This window comes from Oncorhynchus mykiss, chromosome 4 (genome assembly GCF_057628025.1).
Source record: "Oncorhynchus mykiss isolate SJ-2025 chromosome 4, ASM5762802v1, whole genome shotgun sequence".
Taxonomy (NCBI): domain Eukaryota; kingdom Metazoa; phylum Chordata; class Actinopteri; order Salmoniformes; family Salmonidae; genus Oncorhynchus; species Oncorhynchus mykiss.
Genome location: NC_143025.1, coordinates 83,890,141 through 83,909,837, shown reverse-complemented (window position 1 = coordinate 83,909,837; position 19,697 = coordinate 83,890,141). Strand labels below are relative to the sequence as shown.

Here is a 19,697-nt window from a genome sequence, read left to right as displayed (position 1 = left end):
TGCGATTGACTGGAATAACCTCACGTTAGTTACGTGTATTAAGTGCCTTTCAGACGGTAGACACGAACCCTGTTACCTTGCCAGTTAAGGAACACACAACATTGCATCGCTAGTTTCTCTCATTGATTCAAATAGCTGCAAACACTGGTTGATGTTACTGTAGCTAGCTAGCAAACATCAACTAACATAATGTGACCTGTAATAGAATGCCACGAAAATGAAGACTGGTGACGGTTATTAAATGTGTTTTCTTGTATTGAGTGGTAGACTCCGTCAGATTCCCACACATGCACAGTACCTGCATCTTGTGCCACTGCTGAGGGTTGGGAGGCAGTGGATAAACCATTGTGAGGCAAAGGGTGGGGGTCGCAATCTTTTGAAACTTAAAAACGAGCTAATAAGTGTCTACAATTAGCGCAAGTGCTTTCATTGAGTATTATTAATATTATTGAAATTACATAGTTATGTTTCCAGTGATATATTGGGGGGTACAAATCATATTTTTCCCAGGATGGGGGGGGGTTGTGTCCCCCCTTCCCCCCTGGGATTTCGCCTGTGGATCAAGGCATCAGCGCTCGTAACGTCGTATTCCACCGGATCTCTCATCACACCCGCACCACACACTAGAATACTGCAGCACCGTTTCCCCTGCCATAAACCCTCACATTGGTGCCACAAAAAAGAGAAGATGGCGATGTATAGGTTTTTGTGTGCTGTTTTTGGATATTGATTAGCGATTTTCAAGGATGCAAATAAATTCCAAAATATGTGTGGAGTTTTTAGTTCAGATTATTTGTTTGAAATATGTGATCTATAAAGAGAGTTTTATAATCGCGATATTCACTTTTTGGGTTTGAATAGTGTGAGAAAACAACAATATATTTGGTGAGAATCACAAAATAGGGTACACAATTATTTATAGCTCTTAAAGGGGCAGTAGCCTACATGGGGTATACAGATTTAAATTACAGCATTATTTAATATGCAGTTATTCTACTGCTATTTATTATGTTACTAATAATATTTAAACGTTAATTGTGTATTCTGATTAAAATTATTATACCTCATCTTTTAACTAAATAAAAATATTTTGCTTCCAATATGTAAGCAGGTCAAATCAAATTTTATTTGTCACATACACGGTTAGCAGATGTTAATGCAAGTGTAGCAAAATGCTTGTATATATGAGCTCTGTCAGAACGTGTTAGGCAGACCACAATATAGGTGAAGTCAACTGGCAAACGAGTTGCATTTTTGAACAGTGATAGTCAAAGCGACCTTTAGCCTATCCCATGAGTGTTTGCGAGTTATATGACATATCAGATCTGTTGTAAGAGAATGCTGAACAACAGAGTTAGACACGCCGATCCAAACATTTCCATAACGGTGTCATCGCTTGGTCTGTCCATCTACATTTGGAATCAGTGTTACGGATCTACCAGACCTAGAACTTTTCCATCCCAGGCCAAATATGAGTGAAATCAAACCTACCGATCCAGCAGCCACTAACGCTGGAGAGGAAAAGGACTGGACAGCATCAGCCTGTTCTGACAGTTTAAAAACAAGGAAACCTAGAACCGTAAGTTATACATTTTTACATTTGCAGCTGTTTGCAATTTTGCCTATAAAATAACTATCTTCACGTATACAATATTGCTAATTTATTTGACAAAAACTTTTGCTTTATAATCTTGTTTTCCAAATAGCCCAAACCCCAGAATGCCGTGACAATCGCCGTCTCCTCTCGAACCCTTTTCAACATGGATGAGGAACGGAAGATCTATCAGGAAGAGGGAGTCGAGAAGTATATGGCCTACATGAATCAACAGGAGCACGAGAATGAGCCACTCATGCCAGGTGTTGCGTTTCCCCTTGTGAAGGTATATTAGAGGGATTGAATTAACTAAAGATTTGGCCTACTTGCATGTCTGCATATGGGAGTATAAGAGGGTGGGGTTGCACTACGACTTCATATAGATTCTGTATTGTGGGTGAAAATGAAACTTCATTCACTGTTGCCAATGTCTTTAGGCCTAGATGGAATTTGTGTAATGCATCAAGAATAGTGTTTTGCTCAGAATTACAATAGGCAATAGTGTTTCCCACAATTATGCACACCATCTATACATGAATGCATGAATGACACTTTGGCAGAATATTCTTGTTTTTCCCTATTTAAACTGTTCTACACTCTTAGAAGTAAAGGTGCCTGGAAGAACCTTTAGGGTTGCCACACCTACAGAACCTTTCCAGTTGAAAAAGGTTTCCTTGAGGAACCCCTCTGAAAAGTTCATTCGAGGAACCCTTGTGTAAAGGTTTGAAAAGGAATATTTTTGTGATGGGAGGTATTCAATGTTGAGCCTTTTTGATAATATATTGTAGAGGTGCCTGTCTATCAGATTGGATGCGTGGCTTATTGGAGCCGTGGCTTTCAGTCTAATACAGACCAGCCAGGTTGTATTTGGTCTAATACAAACCAGCCAGGTTGTAGATGGTCTAGTCTAGTACAAACCAGTCAGGTTGTAATTGGTCTAGTACAAACCAGTCAGGTTGTAGTTGGTCTAGTCTAGTACAAACCAGTCAGGTTGTAATTGGTCTAGTACAAACCAGCCAGGTTATAGTTGGTCTAGTCTAGTACAAACCAGTCAGGTTGTAGTTGGTCTAGTCTAGTACAAACCAGTCAGGTTGTAATTGGTCTAGTCTAGTACAAACCAGTCAGGTTGTAATTGGTCTAGTACAAACCAGCCAGGTTGTAGTTGGTCTAGTCTAATACAAACCAGCCAGGTTATAGTCGGTCTAGTCTAGTATAAACCAGCCAGGTTATAGTCGGTCTAGTCTAGTACAAACCAGTCAGGTTGTAATTGGTCTAGTACAAACCAGCCAGGTTGTAGTTGGTCTAGTCTAGTACAAACCAGCCAGGTTATAGTCGGTCTAGTCTAGTATAAACCAGCCAGGTTATAGTCGGTCTAGTCTAGTACAAACTAGCCAGGTTGTAGTTGGTCTAATACAAACCAGCCAGGTTGTAGTTGGTCTAATACAAACCATCCAGGTTGTAGTTGGTCTAATACAAACCAGCCAGGTTGTAGTTGGTCTAATACAAACCAGCCAGGTTGTAGTTGGTCTAATACAAACCAGCCAGGTTGTAGTTGGTCTAATACAAACCAGACAGGTTGTAGTTGGTCTAATACAAACCAGTCAGGTTGTAGTTGGTCTAATACAAACCAGCCAGGTTGTAGTTGGTCTAATACAAACCAGCCAGGTTGTAGTTGGTCTAATACAAACCAGCCAGGTTGTAGTTGGTCTAATACAAACCAGCCAGGTTGTAGTTGGTCTAATACAAACCAGCCAGGTTGTAGTTGGTCTAATACAAACCAGTCAGGTTGTAGTTGGTCTAGTCTAGTACAAACCAGCCAGGTTGTAGTAGGTCTAATACAAACCAGCCAGGTTGTAGTCGGTCTAGTCTAATACAAACCAGCCAGTTTGTAGTTGGTCTAATACAAACCAGCCAGGTTGTAGTTGGTCTAGTCTAGTACAAACCAGCCAGGTTGTAGTTGGTCTAGTCTAATAGAAACCATCCAGGTTGTAGTTGGTCTAGTCTAGTACAAACCAGCCAGGTTGTAGTTGGTCTAATACAAACCATCCAGGTTGTAGTTGGTCTAATACAAACCAGCCAGGTTGTAGTTGGTCTAATACAAACCAGCCAGGTTGTAGTTGGTCTAATACAAACCAGCCAGGTTGTAGTTGGTCTAATACAAACCAGACAGGTTGTAGTTGGTCTAATACAAACCAGTCAGGTTGTAGTTGGTCTAATACAAACCAGCCAGGTTGTAGTTGGTCTAATACAAACCAGCCAGGTTGTAGTTGGTCTAATACAAACCAGCCAGGTTGTAGTTGGTCTAATACAAACCAGCCAGGTTGTAGTTGGTCTAATACAAACCAGCCAGGTTGTAGTTGGTCTAATACAAACCAGTCAGGTTGTAGTTGGTCTAGTCTAGTACAAACCAGCCAGGTTGTAGTAGGTCTAATACAAACCAGCCAGGTTGTAGTCGGTCTAGTCTAATACAAACCAGCCAGGTTGTAGTTGGTCTAATACAAACCAGCCAGGTTGTAGTTGGTCTAGTCTAGTACAAACCAGCCAGGTTGTAGTTGGTCTAGTCTAATAGAAACCATCCAGGTTGTAGTTGGTCTAGTCTAGTACAAACCAGCCAGGTTGTAGTTGGTCTAGTCTAATACAAACCAGTCAGGTTGTAGTTGGTCTAGTCTAGTACAAACCAGCCAGGTTGTAGTTGGTCTAGTCTAATACAAACCAGTCAGGTTGTAGTTGGTCTAGTCTAATACAAATCAGCCAGGTTGTAGTTGGTCTAGTCTAATACAAACCAGCCAGGATGTATTTGGTCTAATACAAACCAGCCAGGTTGTAGTTGGTCTAATACAAACCAGCCAGGTTGTAGTCAGTCTAGTCTAATACAAACCAGTCAGGTTGTAGTTGGTCTAGTCTAATACAAATCAGCCAGGTTGTAGTTGGTCTAGTCTAATACAAACCAGCCAGGATGTATTTGGTCTAATACAAACCAGCCAGGTTGTAGTTGGTCTAATACAAACCAGCCAGGTTGTAGTTGTTCTAATACAAACCAGCCAGGTTGTATTTGGTCTAATACAAATCAGCCAGGTTGTAGTTGGTCTAGTCTAATACAAACCAGCCAGGTTGTATTTGGTCTAATACAAACCAGCCAGGTTGTAGTTGGTCTAATACATACCAGCCAGGTTGTTGTTGGTCTAATACAAACCAGTCAGGTTGTAGTTGGTCTAGTCTAATACAAACCAGTCAGGTTGTATTTGGTCTAATACAAACCAGCCAGGTTGTAGTAGGTCTAATACAAATCAGCCAGGTTGTAGTTGGTCTAGTCTAATACAAACCAGCCAGGTTGTATTTGGTCTAATACAAACCAGCCAGGTTGTAGTCGGTCTAGTCTAATACAAACCAGACAGGTTGTAGTTGGTCTAATACAAACCAGCCAGGTTGTAGTCGGTCTAGTCTAATACAAACCAGCCAGGTTGTAGTTGGTCTAGTCTAGTACAAACCAGCCAGGTTATAGTCGGTCTAGTCTAGTATAAACCAGCCAGGTTGTAGTCGGTCTAGTCTTGTACAAACCAGCCAGGTTGTAGTTGGTCTAATACAAACCAGCCAGGTTGTAGTTGGTCTAATACAAACCAGCCAGGTTGTAGTTGGTCTAATACAAACCAGCCAGGTTGTATTTGGTCTAATACAAACCAGCCAGGTTGTAGTTGGTCTAATACAAACCAGCCAGGTTGTAGTCGGTCTAGTCTAATACAAATCAGCCAGGTTGTAGTTGGTCTAGTCTACTACAAACCAGCCAGGATGTATTTGGTCTAATACAAACCAGCCAGGTTGTAGTTGGTCTAATACAAACCAGTCAGGTTGTAGTTGGTCTAGTCTAGTACACACCAGCCATGTGGTAGTTGTTCTAGTCTAATACAAACCAGCCAGGATGTATTTGGTCTAATACAAACCAGCCAGGTTGTAGTTGGTCTAATACAAACCAGCCAGGTTGTAGTTGGTCTAATACAAACCAGCCAGGTTGTAGTTGGTCTAATACAAACCAGTCAGGTTGTAGTTGGTCTAGTCTAGTACAAACCAGCCAGGTTATAGTCGGTCTAGTCTAGTATAAACCAGCCAGGTTGTAGTTGGTCTAGTCTAGTACAAACCAGCCAGGTTATAGTCGGTCTAGTCTAATACAAACCAGCCAGGTTGTAGTTGGTCTAGTCTAGTACAAACCAGCCAGGTTATAGTCGGTCTAGTCTAGTATAAACCAGCCAGGTTGTAGTCGGTCTAGTCTTGTACAAACCAGCCAGGTTGTAGTTGGTCTAATACAAACCAGCCAGGTTGTAGTTGGTCTAATACAAACCAGCCAGGTTGTAGTTGGTCTAGTCTAATACAAACCAGCCAGGTTGTAGTTGGTCTAATACAAACCAGCCAGGTTGTAGTTGGTCTAATACAAACCAGCCAGGTTGTAGTTGGTCTAATACAAACCAGCCAGGTTGTAGTTGGTCTAATACAAACCAGCCAGGTTGTAATTGGTCTAGTCTAATACAAACCAGCCAGGTTGTAGTTGGTCTAGTACAAACCAGCCAGGTTATAGTTGGTCTAATACAAACCAGCCAGGTTGTAGTTGGTCTAGTACAAACCAGCCAGGTTATAGTTGGTCTAATACAAACCAGCCAGGTTGTAGTTGGTCTAATACAAACCAGCCAGGTTGTAATTTGTCTAGTCTAATACAAACCAGCCAGGTTGTAGTTGGTCTAATACAAATCAGCCAGGTTGTAGTTGGTCTAGTCTAATACAAACCAGCCAGGATGTATTTGGTCTAATAGAAACCAGCCAGGTTGTAGTTGGTCTAATACAAACCAGCCAGGTTGTAGTTGGTCTAATACAAACCAGCCAGGTTGTAGTTGGTCTAGTCTAATACAAACCAGCCAGGTTGTAGTTGGTCTAATACAAACCAGCCAGGTTGTAGTTGGTCTAATACAAACCAGCCAGGTTGTAGTTGGTCTAATACAAACCAGCCAGGTTGTAGTTGGTCTAATACAAACCAGCCAGGTTGTAATTGGTCTAGTCTAATACAAACCAGCCAGGTTGTAGTTGGTCTAATACAAACCAGTCAGGTTGTAGTTGGTCTAGTCTAGTACACACCAGCCATGTGGTAGTTGGTCTAGTCTAATACAAACCAGCCAGGATGTATTTGGTCTAATACAAACCAGCCAGGTTGTAGTTGGTCTAATACAAACCAGCCAGGTTGTAGTTGGTCTAATACAAACCAGCCAGGTTGTAGTTGGTCTAATACAAACCAGTCAGGTTGTAGTTGGTCTAGTCTAGTACAAACCAGCCAGGTTATAGTCGGTCTAGTCTAGTATAAACCAGCCAGGTTGTAGTTGGTCTAGTCTAGTACAAACCAGCCAGGTTATAGTCGGTCTAGTCTAATACAAACCAGCCAGGTTGTAATTTGTCTAGTCTAATACAAACCAGCCAGGTTGTAGTTGGTCTAATACAAACCAGCCAGGTTGTAGTTGGTCTAATACAAACCAGCCAGGTTGTAGTTGGTCTAGTCTAGTACAAACCAGCCAGGTTGTAGTTGGTCTAATACAAACCAGCCAGGTTGTAGTTGGTCTAATACAAACCAGTCAGGTTGTAGTTGGTCTAATACAAACCAGTCAGGTTGTAGTTGGTCTAGTCTAGTATAAACCAGCCAGGTTGTAGTTGGTCTAGTCTAATACAAACCAGTCAGGTTGTAGTTGGTCTAGTCTAGTATAAACCAGCCAGGTTGTAGTTGGTCTAATACAAACCAGCCAGGTTGTAATTTGTCTAGTCTAATACAAACCAGCCAGGTTGTAGTTGGTCTAATACAAACCAGCCAGGTTGTAGTTGGTCTAATACAAACCAGCCAGGTTGTAGTTGGTCTAGTCTAGTACAAACCAGCCAGGTTGTAGTTGGTCTAATACAAACCAGCCAGGTTGTAGTTGGTCTAATACAAACCAGCCAGGTTGTAGTTGGTCTAGTCTAATACAAACCAGCCAGGTTGTAGTTGGTCTAGTCTAGTACAAACCAGCCAGGTTGTAGTTGGTCTAATACAAACCAGCCAGGTTGTAGTTGGTCTAATACAAACCAGCCAGGTTGTAGTTGGTCTAGTCTAGTACAAACCAGCCAGGTTGTAGTTGGTCTAGTCTAATACAAACCAGACAGGTTGTAGTTGGTCTAATACAAACCAGCCAGGTTGTAGTTGTTCTAGTCTAATACAAACCAGTCAGGTTGTAGTTGGTCTAATACAAACCAGTCAGGTTGTAGTTGGTCTAGTCTAGTATAAACCAGCCAGGTTGTAGTTGGTCTAGTCTAATACAAACCAGTCAGGTTGTAGTTGGTCTAGTCTAGTATAAACCAGCCAGGTTGTAGTTGGTCTAATACAAACCAGCCAGGTTGTAATTTGTCTAGTCTAATACAAACCAGCCAGGTTGTAGTTGGTCTAATACAAACCAGCCAGGTTGTAGTTGGTCTAATACAAACCAGCCAGGTTGTAGTTGGTCTAATACAAACCAGCCAGGTTGTAGTTGGTCTAATACAAACCAGCCAGGTTGTAGTTGGTCTAATATAAACCAGCCAGGTTGTAGTTGGTCTAGTCTAATACAAACCAGCCAGGTTGTAGTTGTTCTAATACAAACCAGCCAGGTTGTAGTTGGTCTAATACAAACCAGCCAGGTTGTAGTTGGTCTAATACAAACCAGCCAGGTTGTAGTTGGTCTAGTCTAATACAAACCAGCCAGGTTGTAGTTGGTCTAGTCTAGTACAAACCAGCCAGGTTGTAGTTGGTCTAATACAAACCAGCCAGGTTGTAGTTGGTCTAATACAAACCAGCCAGGTTGTAGTTGGTCTAGTCTAGTACAAACCAGCCAGGTTGTAGTTGGTCTAGTCTAATACAAACCAGACAGGTTGTAGTTGGTCTAATACAAACCAGCCAGGTTGTAGTTGTTCTAGTCTAATACAAACCAGTCAGGTTGTAGTTGGTCTAATACAAACCAGTCAGGTTGTAGTTGGTCTAGTCTAGTATAAACCAGCCAGGTTGTAGTTGGTCTAGTCTAATACAAACCAGTCAGGTTGTAGTTGGTCTAGTCTAGTATAAACCAGCCAGGTTGTAGTTGGTCTAATACAAACCAGCCAGGTTGTAATTTGTCTAGTCTAATACAAACCAGCCAGGTTGTAGTTGGTCTAATACAAACCAGCCAGGTTGTAGTTGGTCTAATACAAACCAGCCAGGTTGTAGTTGGTCTAATACAAACCAGCCAGGTTGTAGTTGGTCTAATACAAACCAGCCAGGTTGTAGTTGGTCTAATATAAACCAGCCAGGTTGTAGTTGGTCTAGTCTAATACAAACCAGCCAGGTTGTAGTTGTTCTAATACAAACCAGCCAGGTTGTAGTTGGTCTAATACAAACCAGCCAGGTTGTAGTTGGTCTAATACAAACCAGCCAGGTTGTAGTTGGTCTAGTCTAATACAAACCAGACAGGTTGTGTCATCGTTTCTTAATCCCTGAAAACACACTCACACACACACACTCTGCAGGCTCTGATGACGGTAAACTCCAGACTGAGGCAGCTCTACCCCGACAGTGAGGAGCTGTTTGACATCGTCCTGATGACTAATAACCACGCCCAGGTCGGGGTGCGCCTCATCAACAGCATCAACCACTACGGTCCGTAAAACACGCATACAACGCGCTTTGACACGCTTACTGCAATGTTACAGCCACATCTACGATGTTATAAGACACACCTGTTTTGTAATGCAAAGTATGGGGCCTGTTAAAAACCCTATCTCAATCCCTCTCTCTGGCCCTGGTACACAGAGGCACAAACTTTAGAGAGAAACTCCAGCCCAGCAGCGGTTACCATCCCCTGGCTTCACACCTCTTGCCCTGACTACTCTGTTGCTAGGGGGTTGCAAAAGGCCCTTCCAGAACTCTCTTCCCCGATTAGATTCATGTGACCTGGTCAGTCAATCATAAGCTGTACCTGGTGGGGATTTCAAACCCCAACACAGTCTGTGCTTTTGTTGAACTTAGGGTTGCAGAGACAACATGTCATAAGAACCATGTACCACTTCAACTAATATCTGGACCTTCTACATGGACAATCCTGCCTCTGGACATTTCCTGATCAAGCATCTTTGACACTATACACTATCAACACTACTAGTTCCCTCCTTTGTAAAGTTGTGTGTGTGTCTGTTTGGTGAATAGGCAATAAAGTGTGGATTGTGTGCATCCCTATCTCCTGCTTGTTATCAGTCGTCTTACCGGGACTCTGGGACAGTTGTACCTATATATTTAAACCAGCACCAGTTGGTGGTGCTCTTTCTCGGGGTCCATTGAATGATTGGACATCCAATTTAAAAGGTACAATATGCAGAAATCGCTCCGTCATTTCCTTGTTGCTAAAATTCGAAACAAACAGACAGTCATTGTATCTAAACTGCTGTGAAATACATTTTCCATAAACAAAAATATTGTATTTTCACCTGGTATACAAAACCGAAAGTAAAAGATGAAAAAAATGTACTTAACGGGAAGCATACAAATAGAAGATATCTACCGCTTGTTAGACTTGCTTTCAATGAGAATGAAAGATCTATAACTCAAATTTCTATGTGCATTTGGTTGGGTCACCAAAAAGTTACATATTGCAGCTTTAATGCTGCTCCTTTGACCAAATATGTTGTTTTTATTGTTTAGGCCTCTTGTTCTTGATATGTAGTGGCCATCTTTGGCCACCACCCTGATGACTTTACATCACATTTCTATATGGTGATAATGTTTTTGTTGTTTCGTCTGACAGATTTAACCATTGAGAGATTCTGTATGACTGGAGGGAAAAGCCCCATTGGCTATCTGAAGGCCTACATGACCAACCTGTACCTCTCCAAGGATGGAGAGAAAGTCACTGAGGCCATTGAGGAGGGTAGGTGGTGATGACACTGTTTTTTAGCCTCTAGAGATTTAACTTGTTTAGCTTAGCAATGGTGCTAAGTCAACAACTGTAGATGTACATTGTGGTAACACGTTATAGTATAGCCTATAGATATAATGCATGGATGATGCTGTTGTAATAGGTTGTGACTCATTGTAATGGCTGGAATGGAATCAATGGAACATAGTCAAACATGTGGTTTCCATGTGTGATGTGTACGATACCCTTCCGTTTATTCCATTCCAGTCATTACAATGAGCCTGTCCTCCTGTAGCTCCTTGTACAACATCACGACACTTCCAGGAAAGCTTGTGAAACAGACCAAACAGTTCAGGCCGGGGTTTGAGAAGTCAATGAGAGAAGTGAAGAATTATTCCTTAGTTGTTCATTAAGGCACATCCTAGATTGGAGCCAATGTCTTAAGTAGTTGAACGTGTTATTATCCTAACTTTGTGAAAATGACACATTTACATTTTCGTCAAAACCTACTTTAAACTGAAGGAGTGGCTTTGATTTGACATCCTGCAGATGTGTAGTTCGGCGTGAGACAACTTAGACCTGATGACATGTATTTACGCATGAGATGAGTTAGCCAATGTCACCATGACACGGCCTGCAAGTGATTAATTACATACGTGTGTGTGTGTGTGTGTGTGTGTGTGTGTGTGTGTGTGTGTATATATATATATATATATATATATATACATACATACATACACACATACATACATACACACACACACACACACACACACACACACACACACACACACACACACACACACACACACACACACACACACACACACAGTTCGTGGGAAGTGACAAAAAGCTCTTATAGGACCAGGGCGCAAATAATAATATAATAATAATCAATCATTTTGCTCTTTACTTTGTCATCTAACATATAAAACCTGGGGCGGCAGGGTAGCCTAGTGGTTAGAGCGTTGTACTAGTAACTGGAAGGTTGCAAGTTCAAACCCCCGAGCTGACAAGGTACAAATCTGTCGTTCTGCCCCTGAGCAGGCAGTTAACCCACTGTTCCTAGGCCGTCATTGAAAATAAGAATTTGTTCTTAACTGACTTGCCTAGATAAAAATTTTTTAAAAACTTGTTCATTGAAAATTGTGAATAATTCACCACAGGTTAATGAGAAGGGTGTGCTTGAAAGGATGCAATGTTGGGTTGTATTGGAAAGAGTCTCTGTCTTTTCCCACTCACAGTCTGTGCCTGTATTTAGTTTAGTGATGGCTGAGAATCCACTCTCACATAGGTACAGTACGTGGTTGCAAAGGGCTTAACTGCACTATTTGCCAAGGATACTCTGAGCGCAGCCCAATCCAGCCCAACCCAATCCAGCCCAACCCAATCCAGCCCAATCCAGCCCAACCCAATCCAGCCCAACCCAATCCAGCCCAATCCAGCCCAACCCAATCCAGCCCAACCCAATCCAGCCCAACCCAATCCAGCCCAATCCAGCCCAACCCAATCCAGCCCAATCCAGCCCAATCCAGCCCAACCCAATCCAGCCCAATCCAGCCCAACCCAATCCAGCCCAATCCAGCCCAATCCAGCCCAACCCAATCCAGCCCAATCCAGCCCAACCCAATCCAGCCCAATCCAGCCCAACCCAATCCAGCCCAATCCAGCCCAACCCAATCCAGCCCAATCCAGCCCAATCCAGCCCAACCCAATCCAGCCCAATCCAGCCCAATCCAGCCCAATCCAGCCCAACCCAATCCAGCCCAATCCAGAAATCTGCCAGTGGCTTTTGATTAAATTTTCACAGAAGGCCTGCAATTTCAATGAGGCTCTCTTGTTCAGATATCGGTAAGTGGACTGGAGGCAGGGCATGAAAGGGATAACGAATCCAGTTGTTTGGGTCATCCGTTTCGGGAAAGTACCTGCGTAATTGTGCACCAAACTCACTCAGGTGCTTCGCTAAATCACATTTGACATTGTCTGTAAGCTTGAGTTCATAGTCACACAAAAACATCATCCAATGATGGAAAGACCCATGTTTAATCCGTGTTAATGCTGACAGAGAAGAGCTCCAACTTCTTAATTATAGCCTCAATTTTGTCCCGCACATTGAATATAGTTGCGGAGAGTCCCTGTAATCCTAGATTCAGATCATTCAGGCGAGAAAAAACATCACCCAGATAGGCCAGTCCTGTGAGAAACTCGTCATCATGCAATCGGTCAGAGAAATGAAAATTATGGTCAGTAATGAAAACTTTACGCTCGTCTCTCAATTAAAAAAAAATGTGTCAATACTTTTCCCCTTGATAACCAGCACACTTCTGTATGTTTCAAAAGCTTTACATGGTCGCTGTCCATATCAATGCATAATGCAGAAAATACACAAGAGTTCAGAGGCCTTGCTTTAACAAAGTTAACCATTTTCACTGTAGTGTCCAAAACATCTTTCAAGCTGTCAGGTATTCCTTTTCTAGCAACAGCCTCTTGGTGGATGCTGCAGTGTACCCAAGTGGTATTGAGAGCAATCCACTATGTCTCCCTGTCATGACTTTTGCGCCATCAGTACAGATACCAACACATCTTGACCACCAAAGTCCATTTGATGTCACAAAGCTGTCCATTACTTGAAAAATATCCTCTCCTGTTGTCCTGGTTTCCAGTGGTTTGAAGAATCAAATCAAAGCTGTCACGTGCGCTGAATACAACAGGTGTAGACCTTACAGTGAAATGCTTACTAACAGGCTCTAACCAATAGTGCAAAAAGGTATTAGGTGAACAAAGGTAACTAAAGAAATAAAACAACAGTGGAAAATTACAGTAGCGAGGCTGTATACAGTAGCGAGGCTATAAAAGTAGCGAGGCTACATACAGACACCGGTTAGTCAGGCTGATTGAGGTAGTATGTACATGTAGATTTGGATAAAGTGACTATGCATATATGATGAACAGAGAGTAGCAGTAGCGTGAAAGAATGCAGATAGCCCGGTTAGCCAATGTGTTGGAGTACTGGTTGGTCAGCTCAATTGAGGTAGTATGTACATGAATGTATAGTTAAAGTGACTATGCGTATATGATAAACAGAGAGTAGCAGCAACGTAAAAAGAGGGGTTGTGGGGACACACAATGCAAATAGTCAGAGTAGCCATTTGATTACCTGTTCAGGAGTCTTATGGCATTTTTGTCCTAGACTTGGCACTCCGGTACCGCTGACATGCGGTAGTAGAGAGAACAGTCTATGACTGGGGTGGATGGGGTCTTTGACATGTTTTAGGGCCTTCCTCTGACACTGCCTGGTGTAGAGGTCCTGGTTGGCAGGCAGCTTAGCCCCAGTGATGTACTGGGCCATACGCACTACCCTCTGTAGTGCCTTGCGGTCAGAGGCCAAGCAATTGCCGTACCAGGCAGTAATGCAACCACTCTCGATATTGCAGCTGTAGAACCTTTTGAGGATCTCAGGACCCATGCCAAATCTTTTTAGTTTCCTTAGAGGGGAATAGGCTTTGTCGTGCCCTCATCACGACTGTCTTGGTGTGTTTGGACCATTCTAGTTTGTTATTGATTTGGACACCAAGGAACTTGAAGCTCTCAACCTGCTCCACTACAGCCCCGTTGAAGAGAATGGGGGCATGCTCCGTCCTCCTTTTCCTGTAGTCCACAATCATCTCCTTAGTCTTGATTACGTTGAGGGATAGGGTGTTATTCTGGCAACACCCGGACAGGTCTCTGACCTCCTCCCTATAGGCTGTCTTGTCATTGTTGGTGATCAGGCCTACCACTGTTGCGTCGTCTGCAAACTTAATGATGGTGTTGGAGTCGTGTCTGGCCATGCAGTTGTGGATGAACAGGGAGTACAGGAGGGGACTGAGCACGCACCCCTGGGGAGCTCCAGTGTTTAGGATCAGCATGGTAGATGTGTTGCTACCTACCCTCACCACCTGGGGGCGGCCCGTCAAGAAGTCCAGGATCCAGTTGCAGAGGGAGGTGTTTAGACCCAGGATCCTTAGCTTAGTGTTGAGCTTTGAGGGCGCTTTGGTGTTGAACGCTGAGCTGCTTAATTCTTGCTCCAAAAACTCCCGCTGCTTATTTTTCAAATTGGCATGTTTGTTTCTAAATGTCTGCGTAAGAGTGAAGGATTCATCGAGTTGTGACATAGTACTTTTGCACATATAACACAATGTGGATGAGGAAAGGCACTACTCCCAATATAAGTGAACCACAAATCAATGTAGTTCTCATCATATTAGCGCCTCCTCAATGGTCCAACGTCCTGTTGTTCAGTGCTTTCCCAGACAAGGGGGCAGTAGCTCTTCGGCTGCATCGGATTCACAACTGTCAGTGTTCATAATAGCTGAGCTAACAACAAATTTAAAATTACTGATGCTAGCATTGGATGTGGTTGTGGAAGCAGAACAACTTGTGTCGTCGACAGGTACAGATGTAGTACTGCTGGTAGTAGCAGTACTACCAGTAGAGCTGGTATGTGTCTCTATGGACGCGGGCCTTACTTTTTTTTTAACCATTTATACATTTTCAAGTCAACGGAATGAGTGGAATTAGTGGAATTCCCGTTAGAGAGTAAGGGTTAATGTGATTGGATGTTAATTTGACTAGGCTACCTGTATTTGACATTGTGTTACTTCGCTGATCACTAAATGGTTTAATTTTATTTTTGCCAGTGAAACAAGGCTACTAATTGTTTTTTTATTTTCATTTTAAAAATTGTGAATCAGATATTTATTTGTCGTACCCCCGACGGCATTACGTGTACCCCAGTTTGGGAAAACCTGCACTAGACACTATTTATGGGGGTTATTAGTAAGAATTAAATCAATCAATAAGAATATAACAAGGTTCTTCACATTTTGAGATCAGTTGAGTCATCTTAAAATCAATAATTATACTCTTAAATTGATCTGAGGCCTGAAATGGCCAATCCAGATTCAAATCCAGATTCAAATCAATTCCTAGGACAAGGACCAGGGGGTTGGCTGCTTCGAGCAACAAATAAATTCCAGCAACAAAAAAATGTGTATTCTGGTTTATGGACACGTTTCTTTGGAACAGAAATATTTAAAGATTATTAACTATTATTAATATTTAAAGATTATGAGATTATTTGTTATGAGAATGTATAAAACCCTAATAATATTTTATAAACAGGCATTGCTGCAGCGACCATGTTTGCATCTGGAGATGTGGAGAACCAGCTGTCCGACACACAGCTGAAAGTAGCTTTTGACGGAGACGCAGTCCTCTTCTCTGATGAGTCGGAGATCATCGCGAAACAACGTGGCCTGGATAAGTTCTTTGAGCACGAGCAGGAGTTTGAGAACATACCTCTTAAAAAGGTGATCACGAGAGGACTCTGAAGTACTGCATGTCTACATTTTATGTAAATGTTTGACATTGTTTTTTTTCTTCAGATTTCCTTATTTGGAGTCTCCTACACTGTTAGAAAAAAATGGGCTATCTACAATGTAAAGGGGTTATTTGGCTGTCCCCATAGGAAACCGTTTTTGGTTCCAGGTAGAACCCTTTCCACAGAGGGTTTTACATGAAACTCAAAAGGGTTCTACCCGGGACCAAAAAGGGTTCTACCGGGAACCAAACAGGGTTATCCTGTGGGGACAGCCGAATAACCCTTTTGTAACCCTTTTTTATAAGAGTGTATACAGGGGTTATAGATTTTCAACTAACTAGCAACCAACTTTTTAACTAACTGTCACACTATCCCTAATCCCTTAATTGTACCAAGTTGTTGCAAATCAACATTGGCAGTTAATATCTTGGTGATAGTTTGAACATCTTAAGACCATCTATAAAAGAGGACTGTCCCAATAACCCATTGATATGTATTATTTACTTAGATTTTGGACAAAAGTAAAAACAATGCTATGCTAACCCTATGTCTCATTTGTTTCTCTCAGGGTCCCTTGAAGTGTTTCCTGGAGGTGCTGGGGAAGCTCCAGAGAAAGTTCTACGCCAAGAACGAGCGTATGACCTGCCCCATTCGTACCTACTTGGTAACAGCCCGCAGTGCAGCCAGCTCAGGGGCCCGTGTCCTCAAGACGCTCAGGAGCTGGGGCCTGGAGATCGACGAAGCCCTGTTCCTAGCCGGGGCCCCCAAAGGGCCTCTCCTGCAAATGATCCGTCCCCACATATTCTTTGACGACCAGATGTTCCACATCGAGGGAGCCAAGGAGCTGGGGACCATCGCTGCACACGTGCCTTATGGGATCGGACAGAAGTATCACAAGGGGGAACTTATTGAGCAGCCTGACAAAGATGTCAAAGACAAGAAGTAAAGAGCCTCCTAGTGGTGGGTAGATATCATATGTTATGCAAATGCTTAGTTGCACACAACCCTGTCATCAGCTGTAGGACCTTTATTGTTTATCAGAATTGTATATTATTTCTCTTTTTTACACATTATTACAAACATCTTTATCAGAGAATGTTGTATCAACAGGAGAAAAAAACACATTGTTTAGGACTGTAGATGTAATACTCACATCAGGGACCAATGTCACCTAATGTTCTCTGTCATGAGGAGAGAAAGGATCACTTTCCTACAATCCTCATCACCATCACATTGTAGTCTTTAATAGTATTTGGTCAAATATGTAGTTTTTTTTATGAAAATGTCATAGGGTGTTCAAATTTTACACATGAAAGTATATTTAGAAAAGTGTATTTTATATCTTTAGATATGTGCACTTTAGTGCACTAACAAGGTAGAATGGTTATTGATATGAAGCGCTGAAAAAATATATGCGTTTTGGTTTCACTGCACACCATACAAAACAGACATTAACACATTATTTATTTATTATTTACACTTAGATGCAGTCGGGATCTTAAGCACTTACAAACTCGTACCATATTATACGAATTGAAATTCGTCAAATTTTCGAATTGCAAACATTTAAAAAAAATATTTTGCAGGACATGACATATCATACAAAATGGATGATGTAGTACACAATTGTGCATATTTTTTGGGGACCCATTTTGGCTTGTGAGCACGACTTTAAAAACTATTGTCTGAAATGTACTAAACTTTAAAAGCAACACTTTAATATTCAATAATTATATTATTTTTGCTATCCATGCATTGTTCTAGTCTATTCCATTTTCTTATTCCATTTAAAAATATTTGTTTTTAGATGCAAGAAACCTCACCTTGCTCTTAGTAAAGCTGAATTAGGCTATATGTTATATCAAAACCTCAAGCAAGCTAGTTCACCATACCTGTTCCACTAGTAAAATGTTACATGTCGGGTATTTTGTTACATATAGTTTACAGTTGAATATACAGTATGTATAAGGACAGTCTATATTGTATGTTGAACATTAACTATTTCTATTTTTTCTTCTTTGTGTGTTAACACATATTTTAGGAATGATTCAAATGTCTATTTTTAAGAATATCCAGTCTGTATTTTTTCACTTTTAACTTAACATAAAGATGTATCATGTGCATATTGCAGTAAGGTTAAATAAAGGTTTAAAATAGATGTGAATGGTTGATTCATGTTTTTATGTATTATCCACACATTGATACAAACCCGATTGAGATGTTGTGGCAGGACCTGAAACAAGAAGTTCATCCTCAGAAACCCACAAATATCGCTGAGTTAAAGCAGTTCTGCATGGAAGAGTGGGCCAACATTCCTCCACAGTGATGTGAGAGGCTGAACAACAACTACAGGAAATGTTTGGTTGTGGTCATTGCAGCAAAATGTGGCACAAGCAGTTATTGATTGTAAGGGGGTAATTACTTTATCACACGGGGACATTGGGTGTTGTATAACTGTTTATAAAAAAAATGAAATCAGTATCACATTTTTTATTATTTGTTCAGTCAGGCTCCTTTTATCTCATTTTAGGTTTTGGTTGAAGATGTGTAAAAGATTTGCAAAAATAGAGAAAATCAGAAAGGGGGAAATACTTTTTCAGGGCACTGAATATAATGTGTGGATTCCCCTAGAGTCTGAATGTTAGGAGATGATCACACATGAATAGTGTATCTGTTGGTTATATGTGTGTCGTATGTGTCAGGATGGGGATCCATTGGGGATGTCAACAACACTTGACTGTATCCTGCTCCCAGGGGGCTAGCATGTGGCACGCCTTTAGACTGTGTTACATAGTAGTGACACACACACACAGTGATATGGCTGCATAATGCCAACAGGAAACTGATATGATAATGACATGTCTATTTATAGCTTCCTAAGGACCAGCATTTACACTTTGTTCACTCTAATAGACAGTTGTTTTTGATCTTAATCTCTGAGGACATACATGCCACTGTGTTAGTTCCTGTTTTCCCTTTGAGAGACATTCTGGGCTTTTCAATGATATCACATGTGTGACCTGGATAACTTTATCTTTCTGTTTTTAAAAAATGGCTGCCAACTTAATTAGAACAGTTTATGGTAAGAAGAAAGGTAAGGCCGGAATTCAATTTGATCGTGCTTTGTCAGCAATGCAGGTTCTAAAGGCAATGTGCCCACGTTCGTGGAGACCATATTCACAGTAAACACGACATATGTCGGCTAATGGCGCATTTTCCAAATCTACAATCAGATTAAATCCTGGCCTAAGTGTGTGTCGTTGTGTCATTATATTATTTGTTAGTTTGATATTCTATTCTGCTTCTAGCAAATAAAATATCTCAGATAGTATGGTGAGTTTTCAGAGCAGTGTAATATTTGATTCAATACAATTAGAGCAAAATAAGAGCTTGTTTATACTGTAATGTCCTCTTTACTGTACATCAGGATGTGTCAACTATGTTTTCTACACTGTACCCTTTTACTGTACATCAGGATGTGTCAGCTATGTTTTCTATACTGTCCTCTTTACTGTACATCAGGATGTGTCAACTATGTTTTCTATACTGTACCCTTTTACTGTACATCAGGATGTGTCAGCTATGTTTTCTATACTGTCCTCTTTACTGTACATCAGGATGTGTCAACTATGTTTTCTATACTGTACCCTTTTACTGTACATCAGGATGTGTCAGCTATGTTTTCTATACTGTACCCTTTTACTGTACATCAGGATGTGTCTGTTTTCTACACTGTCCTCTTTACTGTACATCAGGATGTGTCAATGTTTTCTACACTGTACCCTTTCACTGTACATCAGGATGTGTCTATGTTTTCTACACT

At 41.4% G+C, this 19,697-nt stretch overlaps 1 protein-coding gene across 1 annotated transcript; it reads left to right on the top strand.

Moving 5' to 3' along the window:
- The first annotated feature begins 1,291 nt into the window (after positions 1-1,291).
- Positions 1,292-18,030, top strand: LOC149984164 (cytosolic 5'-nucleotidase 1A-like). The gene is made up of 6 exons (XM_090233179.1): positions 1,292-1,579; positions 1,707-1,880; positions 9,131-9,260; positions 10,402-10,524; positions 15,676-15,863; positions 16,443-18,030. The coding sequence occupies exons 1-6, from the start codon at positions 1,472-1,474 to the stop codon at positions 16,818-16,820; spliced, it is 1,101 nt and encodes a 366-aa protein (XP_090089305.1). The 5' UTR covers positions 1,292-1,471; the 3' UTR covers positions 16,821-18,030.
- Positions 18,031-19,697: the final 1,667 nt, after the last annotated feature.